General features: G+C 49.4%; 1 protein-coding gene across 2 annotated transcripts in view; it reads left to right on the plus strand.

The window, feature by feature from the left end:
- Positions 1-19,817, plus strand: part of LOC309388698 (uncharacterized protein CXorf58 homolog) — a 78,142-nt gene that overhangs the window by 1,624 nt on the left and 56,701 nt on the right. For both annotated transcript variants that reach the window (XM_081946257.1, XM_081946256.1), the window contains exon 2: positions 17,173-17,272. In XM_081946257.1, coding sequence (XP_081802383.1) covers positions 17,173-17,272 — 100 coding nt within the window. The remainder of the gene's footprint in view (positions 1-17,172; positions 17,273-19,817) is intronic.

Genomic DNA, 19,817 nt, shown 5'->3' on the forward strand with positions numbered 1-19,817 from the left:
TAAACTATGTATGGAAACTTTCTGAACTGTTGCTCTCTGATCCTCTGGGAGGGCTGAGCCAAAATGGCGTTTCTTCCCCCTTTCTCACTGCTTTTACAAATGAACTGTATTGTATGAAAATTGTAGAATTGTATGAAAAAAATATCTGGTTTAGATGGCTACTTCCAGAAGGGTTGTTAATTTTCTGGGAGGGAGGTAGAGTGAGAATTAATACAGTGGTGGAGGCGGAAGCCTTCATGGAAAAACACAAGACTCTTCTAGACGGAACAGGAGACAGTGTGCAAGATATGAAAGAGGGAGGGGCCATGGCTCTGCCAACAGACAGGGGAGAGGAGGCAGCAATGAGGCTCAGTCACAGAAATGAATTAAAAGTACATTGCAATTGTTAATACAATGAAATGGTTAGAAGTGATGTAATAAATGATTGAAGATGTTAAAGAATTTGAAATCTAAACTACTAATGTGTATGTAATAATGATATTTTGATATGTATAAAATAAGAGAGAGATGTAAGATCCCGGGGAAGCACCACCTTCCGTATGATGTAGCTGTCAAAATTTTTCTCCATACTTATGTACCCTTTTCCCCAAAATATTTGTAAAAACCAATACATTTTTTAAAAAAAAACTTGCAAAGGACTGCCACAAAGAAGAGGGAATCAACCTATTCTCCATAGCACCTGAAGGCAGGACAAGAAGCAATGGATGGAAACTAATCAAGGAGAGAAGCAACCTAAAGATAAGGAGAAATTTCCAGACAGAACAATTAGTCAATGGAACAACTTGCCTCTGGAAGTTGTGGGTGCTCCAACACTGGAGTTTTTTAAGAAGAGAGTGAATAACCATTTCTCTGAAATGGCAATAGGGCCGTGATGGTGAACCTATTGCACGTGTGCCACAGGTGGCATGTGGAGCCATTTGTTAGGGCATGGGAGGCATTGCCCTCCGGAGCCTTCAGGAGGCTTCAGGAGGCATTGCCCCCCGGAGCCTTCAGGAGGCTTCAGGAAGTCACTTCCGGTTTGCTCATAGGACCGTTTTTTGCCTTCAGGAGGCTTCCCTGAAGGCTCTGGAGGGCAAAAAACGGTCCTACGAGCAAACACAAAGTCACCGTTCCCAAATTTCCGGGTTGCCCATAGGACCGTTTTTCGCCCTCCAGAAGCTTCAGGGAAGCTCCTGAAGCCTCTGGAGGGCCTCTGCAGGGTGGGGGAGCCTGTTTTTGCCTTCCCCAGGCTCCTAGAAAGTCTCTGGAGTCTAGGGAGTGCAGAAAAAGCATGCCAAAAGCGGGAGGGGAACTCTGGTCATGCGTGCGTGGGTGTGTGTGCATGCATGCAGGGGTCACGCATCTAGCATTATGCTTCCCCCACTTTTGGCACACATTCCAAAAAAGGTTAGCCATCACTGGTATAGGGTTTTCTACCTTAGCAGGGAGTTGGAACTCCAAGCTCCCTCCCAACTCTGTTATTCTGTTAAGTGTTTTCAAGAACATTCTGTTCCACAAAGTCTCAAATTGAGAGATGGGCGGCAGTACATTTAATAATAATAGTACCTACCTTGACCCTTAGTGATAAACTACCTTGACATAATTGTAGGGCTTGTGTGCTCTGAGGAACATAATTCAGAGAACTATGCCAGAGATTCAGCCGTACTGGACAAGTCTCATCAGAGGAGGAAGACAAAGAGTATCTCTCTCATAAAAAATATGTTGAAATGTAGTGGTGAAATCCAAAAATTTTCCCTACCAGTTCTATGGGCATGGTTTGGTGGGCATTGCTTGGTGGTCATGTGACTGGGTGGGTGTGGCCAACTTGTAAAATGTGGTGAAACTCGCTTAACAACGCTCTTCCTTAGCAATCAAAATTTTGGGCTCAATTGTGGTCATAAGTTCTGTTTCTTTCTCTTTCTGTCTGGGCCGGGATTACGGCGGTGGGGACAGCGACTCCTCCCCCACTGCTGCCACTGCACAATCAGGTGAGTAGCTGGCTGCGCAACGCGGGAGAGCCCCTGCGTTTCCACCAAGGGCCACCCGCCATCAGCCTTACCAACACGCTGCGTCCTGCGGCTCTTTGACCCCTCTCCTGTGGCTCCCTGTTGATTCATTCACGCAACCTGCTCTCCATCCTGAGAAGGCATAAGCCTCTCCGCAGAGCCCCATAGCTGAAGCGCCCCTATCATTTTCTCCGCACTGCCCGGGACCAGCTGCTTTTTGCAATTCCGCGTCCTTTGCAGGTAGCTCAGCGTCAGCTGCGGTCCCCTTCGTGTTGGCTAAGGAAGGAGGGGAATGGGGAGCAGCAGCAGCTGCCATGCAGGGAGGAAAGCTCCAGCTCTCCTGTGCAGTGCAGGAGAGCCCCGTGCAACGAGAGCCCGGGGCAGTACAGAAGAGGGGTCAAAGAGTTGCAGGATCCAGTGCATTGGTAAAGCTGATGGTGGAGACGCAGCCACTGCTCTGGGGCTGAGAGGGGCGGGGGGGGCAGTGAGGGTGCTCTGGGAGGGCAGGCGGTGCACGTGTGCAGCAGCCTGGGACATCCACCTGGCGCCTGCCCCTCCGGAGCACTACCGCCACATCCCACTCAGCCCCAGAGCAGTGGCTGCATTTCCACCAAGGGCTGTCTGACCACCCGCTGGCCAGGCCAGTCTGGATGCTGACTTCGGAATGTAAGTGAGCGTGGGGCACCACTGGAAAGGCCGGGTGGAAGGCAGGTAAGCATGGCATGGCTGTGGGGAAGGGAGTAGCATGCTCCCTTCCCCGCAGCTAGCCAGCCCCGACATGCTTGCCTGCCTTCCACACAGCCTTCTGCACAGTGAAACATCAATATCTGCCTATCCTTTGGAAGGGCTCGGTAAGTGATAAAAAGGCCAAATCCAGTCTAAACATCTGTGACCAATCATAATAATATTAATACCAGCAGGTCTTTGGCAAGGACTCGATAGGTGGATATAAGTTCCAAATGCAGTCTGAACATCTGGCTGACTGTGCAATGAATCCAGTGATGGGATTCAATTTTTTTTACTACCAGTTCTGTGAGCACAGCTTGGTGGGCGTGGCATGGCTTGGTGGGCATGGCAGGGGAAGGATACTGTAAAATCTCCAGGAGAAGATTAGTGTAAAATAGATGGGGGTGGGGCCAGTCAGAGGTGGTATTACTGGTTCTCCGAACTACTCAAAATTTCTGCTACCGGTTCTCCAGAACTAGTCAGAACCTGCTGAATACCACTTCTGAATGAATCATAATATGCTTTCTGTTGCTTAGTGCTAAAAAGACAAGTTCTTCCATATCAGTAGAAACGGCCTAGGCTAGCAAACAAAAACATATTTTCCTGAAGTTAAAAATGAGGTCTAGATTGCTAGGTTAAAATGCTAATATCATTTTTTTAAATGCTAATAATGAAGCCTAAAATTCCAAATAATATTATTCGGATGAGGATGATGATAAAAATATTTTTAAATACCATATTTAATATGGTAAAAAAATTCAGAAATCGTCACACTGGAAAGTTATCCCAAAGCAGCTAAAACATATGGCAATTCTTCTATTTAAATTGTTAACACTATATTCATATATAATGAGTAATAAATAAATACATTTCCAATGAGTATAGAAAGTTATTTCTATATTTTTAATAAAGATGAAAAATGTTCATATAGAAAAGTAAACAGTAACATTAGGAATAATTTAATGATTAAAGGTGTTTTATGGTTTTGTGGAACTAATGGAAAGGATTTGACATTGAATGGAGAATGCAAAGTCATACACTGGCATGACTAGTCCATTTATCAAGGAACATATAGTAAGAAATAATGGAGTGAAAGAATAGACAGACATGACATTGGCATTCAGGTGATCAGGAAGGCTAAAATAATTTGATGGCAGATATGGGTAGATAGTAATATGAAAGAAAGTAATTATGAGGGAGAGACAAGAGGCCTATATTTTTTTTTAATACAGAGACAGTTTTATTGCATGATCTAGCAATTGACTTAAATGAGCCCGAAGGAAAAGGAATTATCAAAGAAAAAGTCAATGTTTTAATAACTGTCTCCATGTGCCTCTCCTATCAGGGAAATCCCATGCATCAATTGCAAAAAATCATAAATATACCTTTTAATTCATAAATTATTCCCCTTATTCCTACTTATCTTTCTATATAGTCATTATTTTCCTTTTTATTGAACATATACATTATCATTACAAATCACATGCAATTAAGATTGTAATCGTGTGAGATAAAGTACTGACTAACTAAGCTAAACAAAGTCAAAACAAAAACATGAAAAGGAAAATGGGAAAACAGGATGTAAGGAATTCAGTAAATGTTGGTAAAGGACTGATTAGAAATATACAGTAAATGGAATAAAGTCACATAAAGATCAATACCACAAAACATTACAGTTGCTACATCTCTCAAGATGAAATTCCTAAAATAATTGTATCTCAGTTTTTCTGAAAAGTATCATGGCTAGACAGTTTGGTTCCCAAAGTGGGCGGTACCGCCCACTGGGGGGGTGACTTAGGGGGGCGCTAAGAGGCAAGGGGGTGGCAGAGGGGGGCTAAGAGGCAAGGGGGCAGCAGGGAGGCGCTAAGAGGGCGAGGAAAAAAAGATCATGTATTGTGTTGGCTGCAGAGGGTGTCGCCCCTAGGTTGCTAGCTTCCCCTTAGCTAATTCTCAGATGGAAAGGAGAAACTTGCCGAGCAGAAAATGGACTGTTTAAAGCCCATCGGCGCGGGCAGAAGGACGAAATTACCCAAACAAACCTGGAAATAGCTGTGGGTTTCCCTTTAAGGAACGTCACCACCCTCCCCTCCAATCACTGCCTTCCTCCCAGGAGAGGGGCGCCCGCTACTTCAATTGCCCGCCCCTCCAACACCGCTGGCGTCTTAACTGACTGGCTTGGCTTGTGAAAAGTTTTTTTTTTTAGGGTCGGTGGGTGGGGAGATCGTGCACAGTGTGGGGGGGGAGGAACCCTACCAATCGAATTTTAGTTGAGCTTGCGAGAGAGCTCTTTGCCACTGGTTTAAAAAATGGTCACATATTTCGTGCCATCCTTTTCCTTTGCATGGAGACACTGCTGTGTAAAAGTAACTGGGAGGAGGGGGTGATGAGCAGAAGTGCAGTTGCTCTCTTTTGGTGGTGTGGATTTTGGTTAGGGAGGTTTGGATTACCAGCAGGAGGGAGCTTGCATTGCAATCTTCCATTTCTAGCCTTGGAAATACGGGTGTTGTTAAACTCACGGGAGCTTTCTTTGATATAGGTATATGTTATGGCCCAGCAGGAGCCGTTGGAGCTGCCACCAGACTCCGAGAGTGAGGGTCCCTATCAGTCGGCTCTGGAGGACCCTGGGCAGGGTTCTGACTCTGAGCAGGGATCGAAGAGTCTGGTCAGCCACCAGGACGCGCCTGAGGCATGGAGCAGCGGTGAGAGCCAAAGGAGGGGGGGCTCCTGATGCCATGCCTTAGAGCAGTGGGGAGGAGTCACGGGACAGTGACTCAGACATCAGGGAGTTCTTAGATGCCCGTTATCGCCGCACCCACAGGCGCAAGGAGCAAGGGCGCAGTTACCGGCGGTAATTGCTCTCAGCTGCTGATAAGTAGACTCCCCTTCAGTCTATAAAAGGATTGATTGAGCATACGCCCTTTGCAGAAGTCAACAAAGGAACTATTCGGAAAGTTCTGTCTTGGAAGCTTAGCATGCTGGACAGCTGCTATCGTGTCTCTGTGCCGGAGGGTTCTGAGAGTCTTGTGGTGGATTGCTGCCAAGGATCTGTCTATCTGTCCAATAAATCCTGTTGAAGTAGTTTTGGTCTGGAGTGTATTCTGTGTTGGCGAGGGAAGAAGGCGGGGTCAGAACAGATTGACTTCTGCCCCAAACGAAGTTCCATTAAGCTGAAATGGAGCAACTACATGCTGAGAATGCCCTCTTGGCACAACAATTGGCTTTGTTGACTGGACAAATAGCCCAGGGGCTTGCTAACCCCCCTCCCAGCCAAGGAGAAAATGTCCAGTGGCTACTCCAGACAAGTTTGATGGCAACCAAAATATGTTTGCAGCGTTCTTGGGACAATGCCAGCTGTTTATCAGCTTGAGAGCGGAGGACTTTCCCACTGACCGGACAAAGGTGGGATTTATTATCAGCTTGCTCTCAGGCACAGCAGGGAGGTGGGCTACTCCCTTGCTTTCTCAGCCGAGCCCCCTGCTGGACGATTTCCAGGGTTTTTGTAACCATCTCAGGCTGATGTTTGAAGATCCCATTAAGTGGGAAACAGCCACCAGACTCCTTAAGGATTTGCAACAGGGGCGTGGTTCTTTGCAGGATTATGTCAGCGAATTCTGGCTGCTTAGTCAGGACTCTGCTTGGAATGAGCCAGCCCTCATGGACACTTTTCAGGATGGCCTGTCAGATGACCTGCAGGACAAGCTTGTGAGGGTGGACAGGCCTCCAACGTTCGACGCGTTAGTTCACTTGTGCCTCCGGATTGACAGCCGGCTGCAGAGACGGAGGCCTCACCGAGCGTCCCGGGAGGTTACTAGAGTGCCGGTCCCTCAGGAGACTACAGTTGCACGGGAGGAGCCCATGGAGTTGAGTGCCGCCAAACCCCACTTGTCACGCATGGAGATGAACAGGCGGCATGCAGGGGGGTTTATTTATTTTATTTTATTTATTTATTTATTTATTCGATTTATAAGTCGCTCCCTCTCCACGAAGGGACTCAGGGCGGCGTACAATTAAATATACAAGCATATGACACGGAGGAGGAATATACATAAAACATTTTTACAATTCATAAATAAAATAGCCATAGAGTTAAAAGCAGTAACAATAAAATTAAAACAATTAAAATACCCTAAAATTTGAAATTTATCATTTAAAATTGCCAGGGGGATTAGAGAATATAGTTCTAATTTAAGCCAGGCCGGCTAGTCGGAACAGGTGGGTCTTGAGTTTCTTGCGGAAGGAGCGGAGATCGGTAGTTGTCCTAATGTCGGTGGGGAGGTCATTCCAGAGGGCTGGGCCCATCACAGAGAAGGCCCTACTCCTGGGCGCTGCCCTCTGACACTGCTTAGTGGACGGCACCCGGAGGAGTCCCTCTCTGTGAGAGCGAATTGGTCGCAGGGATGTATGGGGCAGGATGCGATCCCGCAGGTAACTAGGTCCTGTGCCATGGAGCGCTTTAAAGATGGTAATCAACACCTTGAAACGCACCCGGTAGACTACAGGGAGCCAGTGCAGCTCGCGCAGGAGAGGTGTTACATGGGAGTACCTCGTACTCCCCATAATTGCCCGCGTGGCCGCGTTCTGGACCAGCTGCAGTCCCAGGGTGCATCTCAAGGGGAGCCCCATGTAGAGAGCATTGCAGTAGTCCAGACGGGACGTCACCAGCGCATGAGTGACTGTGCGAAGGGTATCCCGGTCCAATAGGGGGCGCAATTGGCGCACCAGGCGAACCTGGTGGAACGCCCCCCTTGCCACGGCTGCTACATGGTCATCCATAGACAGCCGGGCATCTAGGAGGACGCCCAGATTGCGCGCCCGCTCTACGGAGGCCAGTTGCTCGCCCCCAATGGCCAGCGATGGGATCCACTGGTTGAACCGGGGGGCCGGTAGCCAGGGCCACTCCGTCTTGGAGGGGTTGAGTTTAAGTCTGTTGTCTCCCATCCAGACCCGTACGGCTTCCAAACACCGGGACATCATTTCGACGGCCTCGTTGGGGTGGTTCGGGGTGAAGATGTACAGCTGCGTATCGTCAGCGTACAGATGGTATCCCACCCCAAAACCACGGATGATCTCACCCAGCGGCTTCATATATGTGTTGAACAGGAGGGGTGAGAGGACCGACCCCTGCGGCACCCCACAAGTGAGGGGCCTCAGGGTCAACCTCTGCTCCCCTGCCAACACACATTGCGTCCGGTCGGAGAGGTAGCAGAACCACCGCAAAACGGTGCCCCTTACCCCCAGCCCCTCCAGCGGGCGCAATAGGATACCATGGTCGATGGTATCAAAAGCCGCTTAGAGGTCTAATAGGACCAGGATAGAGGAACAACCCCTATCTCTGGCCCTCCAGAGATCATCTACCAACGCAACCAAGGCCGTCTCTGTGCTGTGCCCGGGTCGGAAGCCGGACTAGCACGGGTCTAGATAATCAGTTTCCTCCAGGTGACGTGGGAACTGTTGGGCCACCACATTCTCTACAACCTTCGCTAAAAAGGGAAGGTTGGAGAGGGACGATAATTAGCTAGCTCAGTTGGGTCCAGAGAAGGCTTCTTGAGTAAGGGCCTCACAACCGCCTCTTTCAAGGCGGCTGGTAGGAACCCCTCACTCAATGAAGCGTTCACTAGTCCCAAGAGCCAGCCTCGTGTGACCTCCCAGGATGCCAGTACAAGCCAGGAGGGACACGGGTCCAATAAACATGTGGTGGCTCGCAGTCGCCCACGCAACCTGTCCAAATCATCGGTGGCAACAGAGTCAAACTCCTCCCAGAACTCCTCAAGACTCGCCTCGGACATCCCCCCTGGATCACTGAGGGGGACCCATTCCCTCCGGATTTGAGCAATTTTATCCTGCAGATATTCCCCAAATTCCTCTGCCCTGCCCTGCAAGGGGGCTTCCCGCGGCCTCTGTGACAGGAGGGAGCGGGTCACCCGAAATAGGGCGGCAGGGCGGTTGTCTGCGGACGTAATAAGAGCGGCACAATGTCGGCGTTTGGCCACTCTTAATGCCACAAGGTATGTCCTTAAGTAGGTTCTTACCTGTGTTCGGTCAAATTCGGAACGGGAGGATCTCCATCTGCTCTCTAGGCGTCTCTTGTGGCGTTTCATCGCCCTTAGCTCCTCGGTAAACCAAGGAGCCAGGGTGGTTCGTTGCCACAGGAGAGGCCGCAAAGGCGCAACCCGGTCTAAGGCCCCGGCGGCCACACTATTCCATGTGGCTACCAGGTCCTCCATCTGGGAGCGGGTCAGGTCTACAGGAAGTGGCCCCAGCTCCGTCTGGAACCTATCCGGTTCCATCAGGCGCCTGGGGCGGAACCATCTAGGACATTCTGGTTCCGCCTCCCCGCGTTGGGGGGTAGTGCCAGGGAAGTCAAGCCGGAGAAGTGAGTGATCTGACCATGACAGGGGTGTGATGACTAAGTCCCCTATTCCCAGATCACTCGTCCACTGGCCAGAGACAAAAACAAGATCCAGCGTGTGGCCTCCCTCGTGCGTGGGGCCCTGAATTAATTGAGTCAGGTCCATGGCTGTCATGGAAGCCATGAACTTCCGAACCACCTCGGATGCTTCTCCCATCGACGGCAGGTTGAAGTCCCCCATAACTAAAAGTTTGGGGGTCTCAACCGCCATCTCTGCGATCAGCTCGAGGAGTTCAGGCAGGGCCGCTGATGTATAGCGAGGAGCCAAGTATACAATCAGCAGGCCCAGCTGTCTCCCTGGGCCCCATCTCACGCCCAGAGACTCACACCCGGGTGTCTGTGGCATAGTGAACTCTCTCGGTTCCAGACTCTCCCGTATAACCACCGCTACCCCACCACCCCTACCCTGGGCCCGTGGCTGGTGGAATACTCGGTAGCCTGGTGGGCACATTTCCACGAGGGGTAAGCCTCCCTCGTGGCCCAACCAGGTCTCCGTTATTCCTGCGAGGTCTGGCTCCCCCTCTGAAATCAGGTCTTTTATGAGGGGGGCCTTGTTGACAACAGACCTCGCGTTACACAACATCAGCCTCAGCCTCAGGGTTGTGTTTTTACTGTGGGGATCCTGGACACCTGGCTTTGGTTTGCCCCAAAAAGGGTAGGGGGGCTGCGCGGCCTGCGGCCTCCCCCTCAATTCCTAATCAACGTGTAGAGAAATGGGCGGAGCCCAATCTGAGAGAGACTTTAGGTTGGGCACAGGCCGGAACAGAGGTGGAGGGGCCTCCACGGCACATGATTTTAGCAGCACACATTCTCTTGTCGGGTAGTCCGCAGGGAATTCCAGCCCATGCCTTGCTCGATTCCGGGGCTACCACAAACTTTATGGATGCAGCGTTTGCTACTAAATGAAACATCCCTCTGTGTCCGGTGGACCCTCCAATGCGCGTTGAGACCATTGACGGTCATGTGCTTCTGTCTGGGCCTATCAAGGCCGCCATGCAGCCTTTGCGCTTGATCCTTGGGGAGCATGAGGAGGCCATCCAATTTTACGTGGCTTCGGGCCTGCATTTCCCCGTGGTGTTGGGCTTGGCTTGGCTGCGGGTGCACGACCCTCAAATCTACTGGTCTCAGAACTTGATCATGTTCCCGTCCTTGCAATGTGTCAACCACACCCGTCAGGTTTGTGCGGCCCAGGTGCCCAGTTTGCCCGAGGTGACAGTGCCGCCGGATTTTGCGGAGTTCGCGGATGTCTTTAGCGAACAGGAGGTGGATCAACTGCCGCCGCACCGGCCTTACGACTGTCCCATTGACCTAGTACCTGATGCGAAACTCCCGATGGGTCGTTTATATTCCATGTCTGAGCCGGAGTTGGCCGCATTGTGGGACTTTATTGACAAGAACTTTGCCCGGGGGTTTATCCGGCCTTCGACTTCGCCCTTGTCTGCCCCAGTTTTGTTTGTAAAAAAGAAGACCGGGGATCTGAGACTTTGTTGCAATTACTGGCGCCTGAATGCCATCACGGTACGTAACCGTTACCCGTTGCCCCTGATTCCTGAGTTGTTGGAGCGGCTTCGAGAGGCAACAGTGTTCACGAAACTGGACTTGCGTGGGGCTTACAACCTGGTCCAAGTCAGGGCGGGGACGAATGGAAGACAGCCTTTGGCACCTGGTATGGACATTTCGAGTATACGGTCATGCCGTTCGGCTTGACCAATGCCCCGGCTGTCTTCCAACACTTTATGAATGATATCTTCCGGGACCTTTTGGATCAGTTTGTCGTCATTTACCTGGACAACATCTTGATCTACTCCACGTCCCGGAGGTATCATCAATGTCATTTGCATCTGGTCTTGCAGCGACTCCGAGAACATCGCTTATTTGCCAAGCTGGAGAAGTGTCAGTTCTGGCAGACTACCATTAAGTTCCTGGGGCACCGTATCTCCCCTGAAGGACTTGCGATGGAGCCAGGCAAGGTGGAGGCGTTACGTAGTTGGCAACCTCCTCGATGTATGAAGGATGTTCAGCGACTCCTCAGGTTTGCCAACTATTACTGGACCTTCATCCCCAGCTTTGCTTTCTTGACCGCGCCCCTCACTCGGCTCCTGCAAAAGAAAGTGCCGTTTCGCTGGGGGCCCACGGAACAACAGGCGTTCGTGGCCCTGAAGCGCGCTTTTACAAGGGAGCCGATCCCGAAGCACCCTGATCCCCATCGCCCCTTTGTAGTAGAGGCGGACGCGTCTGACATCGCGGTGGGGGCGGTGTTATTGCAGGCTTACACCCCTGATGGTACCCTTTTCCCTTGCACTTATTACTCTCGGAAACTCAATCCTTCCAAGCACAATTATACCATCTGGGAGAAGGAGTTGTTGGCTATCAAGGTGGCGTTTGAGGCCTGGAGACATCACCTGGAGGGGGCCAGGCATCAGGTCGAGGTCTGGACGGACCATCGGAATTTGGAGTTCTTGACAGCGCGTAAGCTGAACCAACGCCAGTGTCAGGCGTTCTAAATACCATGCAGAATCAAATCATTGTCCAAGGCAAAGTTATCCTTAAAGGTCCAATTTATTCATGCAGGCAAGTTAGCACGTCTATGGAATTCCAACTCTAATGTTCATCCTTAAAGTTCCAATTTAATAAGACAAACATGTTGGCATTGTGCTATGAAATCCCAAATCTGATTTGCTTCCTGGGATTCCACCCAGTTGAAAGTTCATGATCTATCCCCACACCCCATAATCCATCACATGTTCCAATCATCATCTTACACGCTGGCATCAACACTCTTCTGCTTCCGGTCAGGTGTCGAGGTGCAGAGACAAAAGATGACCTTGACTTCTATAAAAGAATGTCAACAATACATTCCACAATCCTACTCCTTTCTACTCCCCCTCCCAACTATTACACTAATGAAACAGCATAGGAAATTAATAAAAAGTGTGGCAGGCCAAAGATCCTAAAAAGAACATAACTACAGGCCTGACAGGCGGCCTCTCCTCAGAAGAAAAACGTTTCCTGAAAAAAAGAATAACATAAAAGTTAACATAACACAATTAACCACCTCTTCTCCCCCCAGGGGAACCCTTTGACTTATCGGGAAACTTGTCATGGAATTGTTTTACTAACTTCTCCACTTTTAGGTTCCCACTGTTCACCCACGTACCTTCAGACAAAGGGTAACCCTTCCAGTGCACTAAGTACTGTAAGCGACCCCTATTCAGCCTGGAGTCTACAATTTTTTCCACCTCAGATTGTGTTTCCCCTTCTATCACTACAGGAGGAGATTGAGCTTGGGTGGATGCTCTTCTGTTAGACCCAATTACTGGTTTCAACAAGCTCCAATGAAATTCTGGATCAAATTTCCCTAGACTTCTGGGTAGACTGAGTTGAACTGTAACTGGTTTAACTATCTTCACTATTGGGAATGGACCTAGAAATTTTGGACCCAATTCCTTGCTAGGCATTCCTAATCTTATGTATTTGGTAGACACCAAAACTTTGTCCCCCACATGGTAGGGGTTTTGGAGCGAACGATGTTGATGGTGAGCTTGCTTCTGGTAGGCGTCTGCCGCAACTGCTAGAGCCTTCTTCGTATTCTCACATCCTTTCTTTAGCGTGTCCATCCATCCATTCAAAGGCATGGAGGAGGATGGTTCTCTCGGCAGCTCAGGTATGGCAACAATTTCCATGCCACTGGTAATCTGGAAACCCGCTAATCCTGTGCTGCTGTGGACCACATCGTTGTATGCCACTTAGGCAAAGGGTAGCAAGTCTGACCAGTTGTCTTGTTGATAGTCCACAAAACACCGGATGTATTGTTCCACCACTGCATCGGCTCTCTCTGCTACGCAGTTCATGCTGGGATGAACCTCTGAGCTCAGTTTTTGTGTGGTCCCAATGGATCTCAGACCTCTCTCCAGAACTTGGCTGTGAACTGGACTCCGCAGTCTGAAATGATCCTCTTGGGTACTCCGTGCAGGCGATAAATGTGTTTCACAAACATTTTCGCTAATTCGTTTGCGGATAGCAATCCTGAGCAAGCAATGAGGTGTGCCTGCTTAGAAACTATATCAATAACTGTGCTGTAGGTTCTGGGCTCCTAGATCCAATCATCCACGGCTGGCCTTTTTCCTCCTCCGAGGCCCACCTGATCCGGTTCGAGCAGGTTGACGGGTCGCTAATGGGAGGAGCCTATGCCACCCACCTAACTGAACCAGTGAGGCTAGAACTAGCGGATCACTGGGAAGTAATTCGATTCATAATAGCCCCCAAAATGACAGATGCAGTCATACTGGGACTTTCCTGGCTAGACAAGTGGGGACAGACCATCTGGTGGCAAGGGAGTACCCAAAGACTTAGGATATCAGGGGGCCCCCAACCCCTCCCACACCAGCAAGCAGAAACACCACCCACGCTGGAAACCCCCCAAGAAAGCCCGCAAGAACAACTGGCAACCACATCCGACAAAACCCCAGAGGCCGAATTGATTCCGATAGAATATCAGGACCTCGCAGAAGTATTCAATGAGGCTGAGTGCGATGTTCTGCCTCCTCACCGGGAGACAGACTGTGCCATCAAAATCATCCCCGGGGCAAAACTACCCAAGCCCAAACTGTATGCCATGACGCCCCGGGAAATACAAGAGATGCGCAAATACATAGACAAAAACCTAGCAAGGGGGTTCATTGAGCCAGCCAAGCCACGGGTCGCAGCACCAGTCCTCTTCAAAGAAAAAAAAGATGGCACCATGAGGCTGTGTGTAGACTTTTGAGGTATAAATGGGGTGTGCGTACACAACCTAAAGCCCCTCCCCTTCATGAAGGATATGCTATCTCATCTGGCCACAGGAAAAGACTTCAACAAACTAGACCTCAGAGAAGCATACTACCGAGTATGAATCAGAGAGGGAGATGAGTGGAAAACAGCATTCAACTGCCCCCTAGGGAGCTTTCAATTCAAAGTGATGCCTTTTGGACTGCAGGGGCCCCCAACGGTATTCATGCAATTAATAAACAAGGTGTTGCCTGAGCACCTCTACAAGGAGGTCCTCGTCTACCTAGATGACATCCTTATCTACACAGAGACCATGGACGTCCACGTACCCCTGGTCCGCCAAGTACTGGAGAAACTTCTGGCAGCCAACCTGTACGTCAAGGTATCAAAATGCGGATTCCACCATGCACAGTTAGACTACCTGGGTTACTGAGTGTCAAATGAGGGAATAGAGATGAACCCAGCGAAAGTGAAAGCCGTCCTAAGCTGGCATCCCCCTTGGACCCACAGACAGCTATAAAGTTTCCTATGGTTTGCGAACTTCTACAGGCAATTCATCCCCTCCTTTGCGAAGATTGCCAAACCCCTGACAGACCTCCTGAAGACAGGAAGCCCAGGAACGAAACCTCATCCGGGACAACCCCTACCATGGGACCTAACCTGCCAAGAGGCGTTCGAGACACTAAAAGAAATGTTTGCAAAGGAGCCAGTGCTGAAGCATCCAGACCCAGAGCAACCTTTTGTGATCCAGGCAGACGGCAGTGATGTGGCAGTGGGAGCGGTGCTACTCCAAAGTAACAATCAAGGAAGCTTACAACCCTGCGCCTACACCTCCCGCAAGCTCACAGACACAGAGAGATGATGGGCCGCATGGGAATAGGCTTTCGCAGTGAGATGGGCACTGCTAACCTGTAGACACCTGTTGGAAGGGAGCCAGAAACCATTCTAAGTCTGGACCGACCACAAAAATCTGGAGGCGCTTAGGACCTCATGGAAACTATCACCTAAATAAGTCTGATGAGTTCAATACTTCAACCGTTTTGATTTTGTCTTAAAGCACATTCCAGGCGGGAGGAACTTTCTAGCTGACGCCCTCTCCCGCATGCCTCAGTACAAATGCGAACGGGAGCACGTAGTGGACGCCATCATTCCCTCTACCCAAACCGCTGCCCAAGTGACCACCAAACGGCAACGCCGTGACCAGCAAGACCAACTTGCAAGCGACCTAACCATGAGGCTCAAAATTGAGTTGCTAGCAGACCCCTGGTTCCAAACCAACCAACACATCTTGACAAAGAGAGATGACCTTGCATGGAAGGGGACAAAACTCTACGTCCCAGAATTCCTACGTACCCTAGTTCTCCAGAGGAGTCATGATGCCAAACCAGCACTTTGGGTTTCCTAAAGACTTTACACTTAGCCCGGAGGCAATTCTGGTGGCCTGGCATGAAGAAAGAGGTAGATAGATATGTGAAAAGTTGTACCATTTGCACCACAATGAAGTGACGACCAGGAAAGACCCCTGGATTACTGCAAAGAATATCAGAGCCAACGAGGCCGTGGGAGGAGATTGCAATGGACTTTATAGTAGAGTTGCCAAAAAGTGGGGAAAACACAGTGATTTGGACTGTAATAGACCTGTTCTCCAAACAGGCACATTTCATACCCTGTAGCGGAATACCCTCAGCTCACAAGCTGGCTAAACTGTTGGTGAAGCATATCTACCGACTGCATGGAGTACCTCAAAGAATTATCTCAGACAGAGGGGTCCAGTTCACGGCTACGTTCTGGAGGGAGTTCCTGCGGTCCATTGGATCATCTCAGGGTCTTAGTTCAGCTTTTCATCCGAGCACCAATGGGGCAGCAGAGAGACTGAACGCCATGGTAGAGAAGTACCTGAGGTGTTACGTGAACTATCAGCAGTCCAATTGGGCAGACCTTTTATCTTTTGCTGAGGTCGTGTACAATAATGCTGTCCACAGTAGCACAGGACTCACACCATTCAAAATAGTGAGCGGTATGGACTTCGTTCCAATGCCTGAGTATCCAAGGGATCACCCCTCCTCAGTCAGCTTGGCTGACTGGATGTCGAAGCTGAAAGCGACCTGGGAAAGTGTCAAAAAGGTACTGGCTAAAGCGGCACAAACCTATAAGAAACAGGCAGACAAACACCGGGCTCCGCAACGGTCATTCTGGGTGGGAGAGAACGTTTATCTCTACACAAAATATTTGAGATTTAAATTGCCTAGCAAGAAACTGAGGCCAAAGTTTATGGGACCATTCCCTATAGTAAAGATCATCAACCCAGTCACAGTGCAATTGAAACTGCCTTGATTGTTGGGGAAGATACACCCAGCATTCCATAGCAGCCTCTTAAAACTCGTGTTTAGATCCACTCTGAGACCACTACCCCGGGAGCCCCCAGGCCCTATGGTCATAAGGGGCCAAACCCATTATGAAGTTCAGCGTATCCTTGATTCAAGGTGGCACAGGAGACAACTCCAATACTTAATCAAGTGGAAGGGGCATCTTGGGTGAAAAGTAGAAATATCCAGGCTGATCGCCTTATAGCAAAATTCCATGCAGAAAATCCAAGCAAGCCTGGGGGAGGGACACATCCCTAAGTTATACACCTGTACTCAAATTGCTTTGTTTTATACAGGTTGCTTTCAGGAAGTGAGGGGAGCCGGATGTCAACGCCTAAGGCGTTTCCATGACTACTATCACCTTGAGAAGGGGAGGGAAATTCCATGCATACTTTTGGCCAGAGTAAAACTCCCATATTTCTCGTAAATTAATTAGGGCAACTCTTAGATCTTCACAGCTATAACATTTCATAGAATACAGATAATTGAACAAACCTTATTGCATTACATTGTTGATTAAATTATCTTTCCATTGATATATAATTTTATGGCACTACTTGAAAAAAAGTGGTGTTATTAGCTTTCAAATCTCAAAAATACACTTTTCCCAAAAGGTTTCCGCAATTTTGGCCACTACTGTACTATCTGAGGCTGGTCCAGGATCTTGGCGCATTATATTTCATCTCAAACTAATTTAACCTCATTCTGGATTTGTTCTGAATATTATTGATGTTGGATGCTATGTATCTTATCTAAGGTTATGGATAATAAACAATATAGGAATATCTGACTTGTTACTAATAACTTCAGTTTAGAAATATCTGACTCTTCTGAGTTGTCTATTTAAATAATTTCCCAATATTTTGAAGTTATTGCATAGTTGTATGCAAACTTGGTAACATTTACTTTTTTCCACCAGGGTTAAAAGAGAGCAAGCAGCTATAAAAATTCAGAAGAGATGGTGGATGCATATGACAATAAGACTATTTAAACTTCTGAAACACACAATTCGTGCAGCGGTAATGTCTTGTATACCTTGTATGCCTGACTAAATATAGGATTATTGTTTTACCCTTTAACTTTTTCTTTCCACAACCCCTGTTTTAAGATAGATCCCCTAAATGCAGACATATTGGTTGTGTTCAAATAACAAATATTTCTGAAGTAAAAAAGTTTCTGTTTTGTTTCATAATATCAAAGTTGTAGAAACAGCACAGCTATCATCTGAAGCAAGCTATGTCAAGAGGCTGCTGAACAACTAAACTGAAATCCAAGTCAGATACCAGGCAAAAGTTTCCAAACAATCAGAAAACAAGCAAAAATAGCATCCAAGGACAAATTCAGAGGGTTATAAAGCAGAGATCCACACATGTTGAAGGAATGAATGAAATAGCATTGTTCCAGCTATAGCCTGCATTCAAAGCTGGTACTCTAAAGTCAGAACTCTCAAAAACATATACAGACTCTAGCATAGGAATGTCAATCTCAAGGCCCATGGGCCGGATCCGGCCCGCACAGCCATCCTGGAAACGGTAAGGGGGTGGCCCACATTGCTTCAGCCAGGCCCATCCCATCCCGGTGGCTGTGAATGTGCAAAGGAGATGGCAGGTGCACAGGCAGCAGGCAGAGTATGGGGGAAGGCATGTGATGCACAATACCGAATGCACCTGCTCTCATCCCATGTGGTTGTGACAGTGCAGGTGGCTGGCCAGCACATCCAGCAGGCTGAACCACGTGCCTCTCCTCTGCACCTTTGCCTCTGGCTACTGATGCTGCTGCAGGCCAAGACAAGGTGAGGAGGATGTGGGGTGGCTACTGCCAGAATCATCGGCCTGCCTACTCGGTCCCATCTGTTTTTGCTTGCGGTTGGAGAGCAGGTCGCCATTGGTCATCTCGGCCTCCTCGAGGGTCTTACCCTTCAGCTGCATGTGGAGTGCAACACACCTCGCCACCGCTGTGGGCTGCTGCCACCACTGAGGCCGCCAGCAGCTCATGCAGGTCCATTAGGCCGCTGCCATCATTGCCTGGAGCACCAGGCCCGCCCAGCACAAAGGAGGCAAAGCAGCCAGCTAGCAAGCTTGAGTAGAGGTGATAGAGCACACTCAGGCCTAAAAGGTAGCCACTGTGAATAGGGAAAGCTGGGTCCCCATCAGCGCTATGGTCTCCCAAGCCCAGCCAGGATTGCGTGCCTCCCCCTGTCTCTGCTGGGCCTGGGTAACCATGGTGCTGATGGGGATCTGTCTTTCCTTTATACCTAGCCACTTCACTTCCTTCCTCCTGAGTGGCAGCGGCAGCAGGTCTGCCAAACGATGGCAGTGGCTGTACATGGGGAACATCCTCCACAGGCAGGCCAAGGGCAAGACCCAAGAGAGTGCTGAGGAGAAGATGACCAGTGGCTACTTGCTCTCCAACTGCAAGCCAAATCAGACAGTGGGACAGAGTAAGCGCATCCATCGGTCTTCATCACTTGCCACTTCCCCACCTCCGTCTGCTGCTAATGTTGCTGTTGTGCATGCTGCTGAGACGGTGAGCCCGGTGGAGCAGGTTCCAGAGCTGCAGAGTGCGCCAACTGAGGGGCTGGAAAACATTGACACCCCCCCCCCACGCATAAAGGGCAGTGAGCGAGTGATGGCTGATCATTTCCGGCATCAGCCACTCACCCCCACCCTGACCCCCAGAGGACAATCATGATGCTGATGTGGCCCACAATGAAATCAAGTTTGACACCCCTGCTCTAGCACAATTAGCCATCAGGTCAGATAAAAAATCATTTTGACAAATGGTGCCTGGTGTCTGAATAAGGTCAACACTCTATTTCTCAGATAAATGCCATGTTTTTTTTTCAGATTCATTTTTTTGTGCCATCCAACTATTTTACCATTTTCCCCGATTCTGTTAAAGGTTCCCAACCACATAAAAATCTGAATTTTTCCTTTACATTACAAACTACAGAATTTGATGCTATCTGGAAAATTAACATTCTGAAAGTTTGGCACGCACGCTTGTGTGTGTGTGTATGTACCATGTTTCCCTGAAAATAAGCACCAACCAGAAAATAAGCATGATTTTTAGGATGCTTGCAATATAAGCCCTACCCCCAAAATAAGCCCTAGTTAAGATTGTCAGCCCTTGGGGTGGTGGACGTGGCCAGCACAGTAGGCAGTGAGCACATGGGGCTGACGGTGTCTGGCAGGAGCAGCATCCCGCTGGCCATTGGCTGGCAGATGCTGGGGCTATGCAACCCACGCTGCGCGGGTGAGTCCAAGCACCGTGACCGCTGGCCTGTCCATTGAAGCAGGAGGTGGAGGCATGGAGGGGCGGTTCTGACTGCGTCTTGGGAATGGGAGCTCTCTACCTTTCCTGTTCTCTGGGGCCGTCACAGTTGAGGCAGTGGATGGAAGCATCATCCTGTGTGTGAAGGCATTGGATGGCGGCTGAGCACGCAGGGGCCATTACGTGGCACCAACTTCATCCCACCACCTCATCTCACTTTGCGGCGGCAGAACCACCCCCTGGCAGAGGCACAGGAGGAATGCAATTCAGCCCCTCCAAATGTGCCGCACG

The sequence above is a fragment of the Natrix helvetica genome (genome assembly GCF_964273705.1).
Source record: "Natrix helvetica genome assembly, chromosome: 3".
In the NCBI taxonomy this organism is placed as follows: domain Eukaryota; kingdom Metazoa; phylum Chordata; class Lepidosauria; order Squamata; family Natricidae; genus Natrix; species Natrix helvetica.